Raw genomic sequence first — 12,322 nt, forward strand, 5'->3', positions numbered from 1 at the left:
GGCTGTTAGAAGGGGTGTTGTTAATTTCGTATGTACCTACCTGCTCTAGCTTTTATACAAAAAGCTGCTGACCATGTTCGTTTTCCTATAAAGATACACTTATCTGTATTTTGTAGATGAAATCATTTGAAAAGGACTAAGAGTTTAGTTCAACTCTCTCAATAGAGACTCACACAAAATGTAAAAATTCTGCAAGAGTTTTATTGGACGGATATATGGATGCAATAGACATCCTCTCTCGCTTTGGTTTATATATGGTCAATAATGAACTCATTATGTTGAACAATTTAACGCTGATTAGTGGGCAAATGTTTTATTTGAATGGGAACAATAATAGGCAAAAGGCAATTGGCAAACGGCAACAATATTCAAAGAGCATATTGAACTTTGAATTCAAATGAATATCAATATATGCATCAGGACGAGAAATGATAAATATTAAGTGTCTATTTGAATGCTACTTAATATTGGTGCTATAGTGTTCAACAGAATGTTTTATAGTTCAGTCTTTGATTTTACCTATATTATATTTTATTGAAAAATAAATTCAAACCAAAAGCAGAGCTTACAAACAATATTAGGAGATTAATTTTGTGTAAAAGGATACACTACTTCAGATCACATAATAAAATTTCAATTAGGATAATAAGGGAGAAATATATAATGTAAAATGGTTGCTAGTGCATTTTGTATCGGCTTAAATAGGAAACAGGAATTTTGCTGATCAAATTAGCGGAAGGGAGATTGCTTTTTAACCAAATAAAAGCTAAGGGATTCCGTCTGTTTTCCACAAATCGTTTTACATCGAAATTTAAAATTAAAAGAGGAACGCAAAGAGAAGGATGGGCCATTTTCTACTTCTATTTAGTACTAGTAGTCAATTCTTTAAAAAGTAATGCTTTGTAAACGATTTTTTGACGTAATAAAGTCTTATAAACCAAAATTAGCCATGAACCATGGCAGAATCCACGGAAAAGGAACGCCATTTTCTCCTGTTCTACTTCAAATTTTAAACAGTGCTGCAAAAATTTGAATTCAAAATTAAAAACAAACTATTAATTGGAGATACAAAAATCTTCTATAGTTTATTTGAAAGGTAAACATCGACCAAAATAAGGCGTCTTAGTAAGGGTACGACAGATCTAACTGATGAGCCCACTGTCGTACCTGGGCGAAACGCTTTATAAATTTTTGGAGTTGAGGTCACTTGAACTTATAGGGGTAAAACAAAATTGGAAAAAAGTGGCTATTTTCTAAACGCAAACGTTGTAGAAAGTTGAATTTTTTTTTTCATCGATAGATAAATTTATTGTAAGGCATTGAAAAAATTTGATTGAATTTTTTTTAAATTTCAAAACCAAGTTATAAATGGTTTTTTAAAACTAAAACATGAGAAAGACCTTTGACAAAGTAGTGATTATAGGTAGGGTACATTTTTTTTGACAATTTGAAAAATGCTATTCGAAAGATAATAAAATAAAGATAAGGGTTCTATTACGAATTTTTTTCTGTGTTTTGAAATATGAATTTTTGAAAAACACCTACGTTTATAACCTTAATATTTTTTGGTTGGTTTTTATTTTTAGCAATTTTTCGTGTCATTCAAAAAATCTCAAATTTATAGAACATTTAGTTTTTGGTTGTGTGCATGCATGTGAAAAATGATGATTTTTGGCCGAAAAACGGGAAAAAGTTTTTTGACTGTTTTTATCTTTTTTTCTTCAACAGATAAATATGTAAATGAAATACTGTAGATATATAATAGACAGGACTGAATTTGTGCAAAATTTCAATTAATTTTATATTCACAATTTTGAGATTACTATAAACTAAAGCTCTATTTTTCAACACGTTCGTTTTTTTTATCTAGAGCAGATACAAATTTAATTTTATTTTATTCACACATAACGGTACGTGCTCTACAAGTTACACAATCTTAATTTGAAAAAAAAAAAAAATTGAAAAATACATCAAAAAACCTTTGACCAGCCACCAGTGTAGAAAGAACATGGTTGGCTTTAAAAAATGCTAACTTTTTTTGTAGGCCTTGTAGAAATATGATTAAAGCGTCATATAAAAGATGAAATAATAAGCTTTCAGATGATATAAAATTTATTATTGGTTATCATATAAAAAAATGGATTTAATAGTGTTAAAAGATAAAAAAGTTTTTTTTTTTTTTACCTTTTTGATGAAAAATGAATCGCTTTAAACAATTCTAGCTCTTTTTATAGATGTTGTATAGACATGGTCGATATACATTTTTTGGTCTGAAGCAATAAGCTTTCAGATGATTTACAATTTACTTAAGTTGTCATTAAAAAAAATGGATCTAATGGTGTTAAAAGAAACAAAAGATTTTTTTTTTGTTTTTTCATGAAAAATGATTGTAAAAATTTAAGTATGGCTTTATTATTAGGAAAATTTGTAAGCTTTTAATGGTAATTTTTTTTAAAGAAAAATGATTTTTTAAGTTCTTCAAATCTACCACGTGTGAATTGCACACATGATTTTTTTTTTAATTTTTGCAACGATGAGTTGGTAAAAAAATTTTAGGCTTTTAAGAAAAAGCTTATTATGTCATGAAGTACAGAGGTTTTAAAGAGAGATTTTTTCAAACTATGTAATTTTGTCTTCATTTTTGACGTTAAAGGATTTCTATTAAATGAATAAGTCTTCTTTAATTTATTATTATTAATATTAATATAATTAATATATATTAATATTAATATAATAATATAATAATTATTAATATAATTTTCTGTTAAAATAGGTACTTGCACCAAAATTGTTAAAAAACTATTCGTTCTTGTTGATTCTCATACATTTGAGTGACCAGCATAAATTCATTTTCTTTATCTTTTTGTTCATCAGCTATGCATATTTCTTTTAATTTAACAGTAGCATATAACTTTTTCAAATATTTTGCAAATATAATTTACAATATCTCACCTAAATACATTTTAACTCTTTTTCGAAGTCTTGTGCACTTATACAAATTTTATCTTTATAAAATACCTTTTGAAAGGCCGTTGATGTCACACAGTGCAATAATATCTCAATTTATATTCGTTAAAAAACCAACACAAGTTTCCACCTTTTGTCATTTTTGTACAAAAAAAAATTAACAATTCAATAAAAAAAACTTACCTGCATAGAACGCCTGCTAGAACCGCTATTCGAGCGCGATAGTAATGGTGGTCGCCGTTTGGTAGCACCACGTCCAGCTAACAAATTATTTAGCAAAGATGGCGATCGAGCGCATATGAACGCATGGAACGAGGAAACCGTAAAAACGCCCAACTTGTTCAAAGTGTTCTTTGTGGGCCGTGAAACATGTGTCAGAAGGGACTGCAATTAAAAAAAAAAATGGTTTATTGTTTATTTTAATAAAAAAAAAAGAAGACAAAAATAAAACAAACAAACAACAATCAAATAGAAAAAAGTGAAAGAGAAAGAGGAGCACTTTTCTTCATCCTGATGGATAGATGGGAATATAACAACAACAAGAAAAAAAAGTATCCTTTAATCTGGTTTTTCATCAGAGCAGAAAGATGTGATCCTAAATGCTTCCTCGTGTACCTCTATGCACATCATAAAGAATAGTTGTTCATCACGATGATAGAACACAAAGTACACCTAGGTTCCACTCTACTAACAAACACACATTTTCTATATTCTTTTTTTCTTAAAAAAAAAATGAGTAATTTTATGTAGTTTTTGTTTGTATTGTGCGAGTTTGTGCTTCGCCGGTCCTTGAAAGGCACTTATATGCAGATTGTGGTACTGTGAACACACACTAGACCCAAGCTTTGGCTATCATCATATATAGAATCCCTGTCGAAGAGTGATCCTTTGCGACCGACCGACACAGGAGCAATTGAAAAATTACCTTCTTTAGTGTAGCTGTTGCTTTGATTGAGCTATGTGCATCCTCCATCCCAGTTTTTCGTCATTTCTTTTATATCGAGTCATAGAGAAAGAGAGCCGCTTGGGGCATGAATTAGGAATGAACAGGAGAAAAATATAATCAAAAGACTTATAGGGTTTGTCATCATCATCATCATCGTCGTCATCGTCATTATCAACATCGTTCGTTCGTTTTATATTATGGATAGAAAGACATCCTTGAACTTTGTTTTGTGTCAGTCATGTCAACATAGACTCCACTCTCTTCGACAAACGAGTATACGACAAAGTCCTTTTGTGTAGTTGCTATATGGACGACTTGTGTGTGCTTGCTTTGAGTAATCGCAACTGCTTATAGAGAGGACATCAACTTAAGCCCAATGCTGCGAACGAGCATCAGCAGAGCATAATGACATTTAAATTACCATTATATGAGAGAGAGCTTGAGATGCCTGCAAGTCATCTTATACTTCATCATTACTCTCATATTTTCTTCTTTTTTTTCATACATAAAAGAAGATATGGGAACACTCCTTAAAGGACATTCTTCATCACACTGATGGCGATGGCTCGTGTAATAAATATACCAAGAGCATTTTTGAGTAAACAGAGTGGTGCAATTTATTATTAACGATTTATGTCTTCAGGGAGGGGGAATGAATGGCTTTACTATACTACTTAGCTAGGAACACAAGGGATATGATCTTCATCTTCATTTTTCCTTCGACTTTTTTTTTTCCAACTTCTCCATACTTGACTCTCTTTAAATATCTTTCTAACGTCCTTACAGAATGTAGAGCAATGCCAAAAGTAGAGCATTAGGACAGACAAAAAAAAAAGAAGCTTGTTGCACATATTTACTGCGGTTTACATGCGAAGAGAAGATATATTATGAACAATGTTTCTAACAAGGATAATGACGTATGACGTTTTGCAATCAATCAAAATATTAATCACACAAGGGAGGTGTTTTGAAAAATTGCTTTCTCACGCACAGGATAAGGGGATTTAATATTTCTTAAGACAAAAAAAAAAAAAAAAATAAATAAAATATGTATGAAAAATATAAACCACAAATTTATGCCTATTTGTCAAAAATCATAAAAGAATAAGAAAAAGAAATCCTTGAGGAAGAAGAATAATAAAGATATTTGCTTAAGGCTATATAACTTGTATGAGGTTTTGGTAAGAAGACAGATGAGCATTCTTTAAGGAATAAACCATTTAAACATACAACATGTGATAGATCATTTTTATTTGTTTCCTTCTTTGATATAAATGGTTACTGACTTGAAAGGATAACCCTTTCTTTTGAGGCCACTGGAGAATTATACTGTTTTAAACATTTTATTGGGGACTAAAAAAAGAAGCGAATTTTTCTTATTATTTTAAAAATTTTTAAATTAGGAATAAAACGAAAAATACTGTCAAGAAATGACAGAAATATCTGTCAAAAAGGCTCAAAGACAACTGACAGATATTTACAGTGCATATTTCTAAAGTGACAGGAAGACAAAGTGATAATTGTGTCAAGAAAACACTAGAAAATGCTTTATAATAAAAGCAGGCTCAATTGATATTGAAGAAAATTCTACCTTTTTTGATTTTCAAATCATTTTACTAACAAAAAATATCAAATTATGATACCCAAAATATTTTTCGAACTTTGTTTGAGCACAAGAAAACTGCTTCTTGCAAGGAAGTGTCAAGACTTCAAGGGATATCACTTGCCATTAGTAAGTCTTTGAACAGTATCCACTTGCATTCGCTTTTAATAGCAACATCCATCAGAAAGTATTTAAGAGTAACAAATCGTTATGATAAACAACTTTTTTCAACATTCAGTTTTAGAAATTTCAGAGCTGAACGAAATTTGTCCTTTTAACTGAAAATAATAAATTTTGAATATATTTTCTTAATTTTTGTCAACGAAATTTTTTTTTGACGATTTAGTTCCTTTAAATAAGCAACAGAATTACTCGTTCGATTTTATGCAAATGTTTGTTCTTGTTGATTCTCATGAATTTGAATGACCATCATGAATTCGGTGATAGATCTTTTATTTTACTCAACAAACATGAAATAATCTTTAAAGAGAAATTGAAAATGTTATTTTTTCTGTCATTTATTGACTAATACTTTTAATAAAAATGCTTTATTTGAGTTTTAAATGGATTTTTTTATGTCAATTAGATAAGATTAAAAAAAAAAAATAGTGAAACTGTTTTATATCCGGAATAGGCCAAGGAGAAGTTCCCAAACAAAACTTAATGTTGCAACTACCAAACCAATTAATAAAATCTTCCATGCAAACTGCAAGTGATTTAAAGTCAATGGAACTTGAACATCTTTATCAACATTTTCTATATACATTACTCGTCCAAAACCACTGATCTTTGCTTGGTAAAGAACATCTGAATCCCACTTCTGAATCAAACCAGTTTGTTTAACCTCAAATATGAAATCATTCAATATTTCTTTGAATTGAGAATTCTTCGGTAACAAATATCCTGAAAAACAGCTATTTATCGCTTCCTTAGCTCTACGAAATAAACTTTTCCTGTACAAAGATTGAAAATCAATGAAAAATTGACATCTATCCGCATCTAAGGCATAAGCACAACTTGTGAAAGTAAACGCTGAAAGTATTCGTGAGGAGAAACAAATCCATTTATCGGCACCATCACAGAAAATTCTTCATTCGAAACTGGATAACTCGTGTCAACATTTTTTTGTGGACAAAAAGAATTCATGCTAATATCAATCTCGTTATTTACCGTTAAATTGACGATATTGTCAAAAAACTACACTCAATTTGTTGTCGATAATAATTTCTTTGAATGTTGCATTATGCCTTTTTAAGAATTGTAAAATTATTTCACCAAAACGTCCTCCAATACGTTTTTCATTTTTTTCATTTTTATACCAAAATACTCTTGGAGTGTCAATTCGCACAGTTGTTCGTAAAGCAAAACCATTAAGGTCTTTCAAAGCATCAGGAAGTTGTTGAATTGAATTTTCCGCATAAGGAAGATATGCATACGATGATGTGTTGGCAATAATTCCTTGTGAACTTATCCTTGTGAACTTATTTTCAGCAAAAAATTTGAGGAACTTTATCAACACGTCTAGATTTTCAGCGGAAATTACAACAAATTTTCTATTTTGAAGACTTTGAATGATATTTTTCAGCAAATTCCAATATTTATGTTCTTTTTCGGCTGCATTAAATACAATAAGAGCACTGTAAATCGGTAGAAATTCTTCTGTTAAATCGACATTGAATACCGATATTGGTATAAGGACTTCAGTTTTCATAAAATCAGTCAAAAATTCTTCATCAGTTCCGATAAAAAATGTATTTCCTGAATCACTTATGTTATGTTCACCAAGCTCCTTATAAGTTATATTACCAAGAATATTTGTAGTAAGTGATAAAAATGCGACAAGCTCAACAACAATCATTTTCATTGTGATCAATTTGGAATGCAATGGAATACTGACGATTTTGTCCTTTTTAGAAAATTTATTTGAAAGTGCTTATCGATTTATAAATGAAACATTAACAAAGCTTTGATTGCTTTTAATGTAGACAAAAAAATTGTTAAATTACCTTAAATTCGATGATTATTTCCTACAAAGAATAAAGCAATAGTTCTGTTATGATAAAATTTTATAATAATTTTTAAAAGCTAATGTTATAAAGGCTAAATTTTTGGAAAAATGCATTCAGGTTAAAAAAGATACATAATAATTTTTTAAGCAAATTCCAATTTTTTTGTTTTTCAAATTGACAGTTGAATAAGAAGTCAGGTGGAATTAATGCCAACAAAAGGTTTTTTAAAGAAATATTTAATTGTTTAAGTTTTAAACAAGAAGATCAGATTATTATACAAATTTTTGTTGTTTGAATTTAGTTTTAACACAACACAACAGAACTGCTTCTTGCAAGAAAGGAAGTGTCAAGACTTCAAATGATATCACTTGCCATTATATATACAGCATCCCCTTGAATTCATTCAAAATAGCAACATACATCAGAAAGTGATTAAGTGTAAAAACTTTTTTTTTGTGATTAAGTGTAAAAACTTTTTTTTTTTTGTAGCTCAACAAATCAAAATGAAAATAAACAAATTACTGTAGTCTGTAGGTATTGTAGTTTTCGAGAATTTAATTGCAACGATGAATTTCATAATTAGTTTCAGTGTTTACTTGTTACTTCGTTGCTAACGTGAATTTTCACCATTGAATATAGTGATTAAAGTGTAGTCCGTAATGTGCAAAAAACAGCAAATTTAGAGCTGATATAATTAGCAGTAATGCGTTAAAAAAAAAAATACATTATAAGCCTTATCCTTTATTGGTAACATTTGCTTCTTTTGAAATGTTTCTATAAAATGTTATCATAAAAGCGCAATCACTTTATTTTTTTGTATAAAATAATCATCACTAATTTAACAATTTTTTTGTCTTCATTAAGAAAGCAAAGCTATGTTAATGTTTCATTTATAAATCGATAAGCACTTTCAAATAAATTTTCTAAAAAAGACAAAATCGTCAGTATTCTTTAGCCTTCCAATTTGATCACATTTAAAATGCATATTTTTGAATTCGTCTCATTTTTATACTTCCTGTCAAATGTTTGTGGTAGTAAAATTTCTAAGGAATTTGGTGAACTCATTGTAAGAGTTCATAAAATAAGTGATTCAGAAAATGTATTTCTTATCGGAAATGGTGATGACTTTTTGACTGATTTTATGAGAACTGAAGTCTTTGTTCCAATATCCGTATTCAATGTCGATTTTACAGAAGAATTTCTACCGATTTACAGTGCTCATATTGTATTTAATGCATCTGAAAAAGAACATAAATATTGGAATTTGCTAAAAAATATCATTCGAAATCTTCAAGTTAGAAAATTTGTTGTAATTTCAGTCGAAAACCTAGATCTTTTGATGGAATTCTTCACATTTTTTGCTGAAAATAAGTTCACAAGGATTTTTGGAATTATTGCCAACACATCATCGTATGCATATCTTCCTTATGCAGAAAATTCAATTCAACAACTTGAAAAAATTGGACAACTTCCTGATGCCTTAAAAGACCTTAATGGTTTTGCTATACGAACAACTGTTCGAACTGACACCCCAAGAGTTTTTTGGTATAAAAATAAAAAAGGGGAAAAACGTATTGGAGGACGTTTTGGTAAAATAATTTTGCATTTCTTAAAAAGGCATAATGCAACTTTTATAGAAACTATTATCGACAAAAAAGTGAATGAAATTTTTGACCATATCATAAATTTAACTGTAAACAAGGAGATTGATATCAGCATGAATTCATTTTGTCCACAAAAAAATGTTGACACGAGTTATCCAGTTTCGAATGAAGAATTTGCTGTTATGGTGCCGATAAATGGATTTGTTTCTCCGCACGAATACTTTCAGCGGCCATTTTCAACAACTGTGTGGTTGTGTATTGGATTTTCAGTTATTTTTATGACAACTGCAAAGGTCATCCTTGACTATTTAATAACTTCAAAAACAGATATTTGGTCCAGTTTTAGTGCAATTTATTTAATATTGTTAAGTATGTGTACAGGAAAGCCAATAACTTCAAACTATCGACTTTACTTGTTGGTGATAGTGTTTGCTTTTATAATTCGAACGCTGTTTTTAGCATTTTTTCAATCATTTTTAGCAGTTTCTATCAAAATAAAACAATACGATACCATTCAAGATCTAATTGATAATAATGTTTCCATTATGACTTCTCATTATCGATGGGAAATTTTAAAAAATCATTCTTATCCAAAAGGATTGGAACAAATAATTTTACTAAAAAGCAATTCGATATTTATTCCTCAAGTTTTATCCATGCGTAATACAAGTTTTGCATATGCCTTGGATGCAGATAGATGTCAATTTTTTATTGATTTTCAATCATTGTATAGAAAAAGTTTATTTCGTAGAGCTCATGAAACAATAAATAGTTGCTTTTCAGGGTATTTGTTACCGAAGAATTCTCAATTCAAAGATATATTGAATGATTTTATTTTTGAGGTAAAACAAACTGGTTTGATTCAGAAGTGGGATTCAGATGTTCTTTATCAAGCAAAATTAAGTGGATTTGGACGAGGCATGTACAAAGAAAATGTTTATGAAGATGTTCATGTTCCATTGACTTTAAATCGTTTGCAGTTTGCATGGAAGATTTTGGCAATTGGATTGGCAATTGCAACACTTAGTTTTGCTGTGGAACTTCTTTTTGGCCTATTATGGATGTAAGAAAATTTTATTTTTATTTTATATTTTCATGTAGGTAGTTGATTAATTGAACGAAAATTTTAAGAAACAACCATCCTAAGAAATATATTTTTGGCCACTTTTGAGCCAAAATTTTAGTTATAACTAACATTTTAAGCTTTGTTTTAAGTCGATTGTAAATTAAAACAGAAATAAAAATAAAAACAAATCATAATATAATCTGTTTTTTTTTTTTTAAATATTTTTTTGTGCTCCAAATAGCTTTCTTCCTAGGTTTTGGACACTTTAGTGGAATACGAACTAGTTGAGAAATACTAGTCAGATGACAAACTTTGTGATAAATATTTAAATAATGTTTTAAAATCGGTAAACCAATAAAAAAAACCATGGAGAATTTTTGAAGATAATGGTTTGTGGAACGTATTCATTTATTAATTTTCAAAAAAGTTAAAAGTTCTTTTTTTATGCATATATATTTTCCTCCTGGGATAAATACAAATTTTGTCGTGTTTTTTTACATTATCTTTCACGCATTCGGAACATGTCTTTCGTAGCAGCAAAGTTGGTATCCATTGTAAAAAATCATCTAAAAAATCAAGAGTGTTTTTGATTTATTGGACTATTTTTGGTTTTTTTGTGGATGGTATTTGTACTTTCAGACAAAAAGTGGAAATTACGTTCCACATTTATTAGGCCCAAGCAGTAATAAGAAAACTTTTTGTAGATTATATCTATTTGTCTCATAGAAAAAAGATCAAAATATGGATCCAATTAGTTGGCCTTATCGTGAAATTTTTGTGGATGTTATTGATTTTTTCAGGATTGCCACTCCGAACTAGTCCGTTCCCTAAGGATTCTGGTCTATTAATAGATTGCTTGTAAATTAAATATTTATTCATACTTTCATATAAAATGCGGTTTTAAAATGAAAGAAATTACGTTCCACATTTATTAAGCCTATAGGCATCAGTAGTAAGAAACTGCTTTGTTTAAACCAAATTCTAAAACCTTACACAGCAATAGAAAATTATACCTTTAAACTTACTTTTGGATTAGGCAATTCACCGCTCTGTAACGATGCCATATAACACCGTAATCGAAACTGTTCGCAATGCAGGCGTTCCAGATTTTCTTCCCATTGAAGAATTTGTGTTTGGATTTGATGACGTGTATCCTGATCTGTGACAACGGTTTGTTGTAATTCTGCCATATGCTTTAGTTTATGATCCTGAAACAAAAAAAAAAATCAAAATGTAAATTTTTTATCTAAAATTTAAATAGAAGATCGCAATTTTTTTTATACATTCTTTCAAAACCTAAACTCGGGCGTTACACATTTTTCAAAAAAAAAAAAAAAAAAAATTGCTCCAGAGATTCCACTATCCTCACATCAAGAGAAGCGAACGAAAAAGTGAAAAAAAAAAAAAAACAGCAACGAGCTAGAAATGCATTTTCAACTCTTTTGTTATCTCAGGCTTCCATGGAGGTGAGTATAGTGTCCCATGCTATCATCTCTCACACATGGGTGGCAAAAAGAGGTGTTTCGAAGATTACAAATGAGAGTGTTTGTGAGTTTGTGTGTTTATGTAAAAAAGGTCTACATTCCATCCCCCCTTCCATCTCACACTATTTAAGCAACTTTAATGCATTTGCTAGAGAGCTCCTGCCAACTAAATGTAAAAATTCAGGTAGCATCCTTTTAACGGATTTTTTTTTCTTCTTCACGTAGAGGTATAAAAATTCAAAAAAAAAAAAAACGGAAAAAAACAAGGACTCGAGAATGGTGGTGATAAAAAATATCCCCATCACCAAGTGGTGGAGGAGGTTCACACATAACGGTAACTTGGGTTAGAACTCCCAATTTCTGTTCCAACTTAGGTACAGGCAAGACAAAAAAAAAAAATGGCATCACCCAGCGAGAAAAAGAGTGCATGTGCCACTGTTTGTGCGCATCCACGTTATATGCAATTGTCAGGGATGTGCAATTATAGTTTTTTTTTCTTCTTCTTCTATTTTTATTCATATTTTTTTTTTCGAGGTGGAAAAAAAGCGAGAAAATGAGCAATGAGCACACGTGGTGGGTACCTACTTATTTGCATGCAAAGTCCATGCTAGTGTGTGATAGCTCAAGTGCTTAATGAGGGAAA

General features: G+C 29.9%; 1 protein-coding gene across 1 annotated transcript in view; it reads right to left on the minus strand.

Moving 5' to 3' along the window:
- LOC129908972 (protein still life, isoform SIF type 1) overlaps positions 1–12,322 on the minus strand; it is a 419,398-nt gene that overhangs the window by 120,329 nt on the left and 286,747 nt on the right. Inside the window, exons 16-17 of the mRNA XM_055985825.1 lie at positions 11,221–11,403; positions 3,151–3,351 (exon numbers count right to left, since the gene is read on the minus strand). Of these exons, the coding sequence (XP_055841800.1) occupies positions 3,151–3,351; positions 11,221–11,403 (384 nt within the window). The remainder of the gene's footprint in view (positions 1–3,150; positions 3,352–11,220; positions 11,404–12,322) is intronic.

This window comes from Episyrphus balteatus, chromosome 2, assembly GCF_945859705.1.
Source record: "Episyrphus balteatus chromosome 2, idEpiBalt1.1, whole genome shotgun sequence".
NCBI lineage: Eukaryota > Metazoa > Arthropoda > Insecta > Diptera > Syrphidae > Episyrphus > Episyrphus balteatus.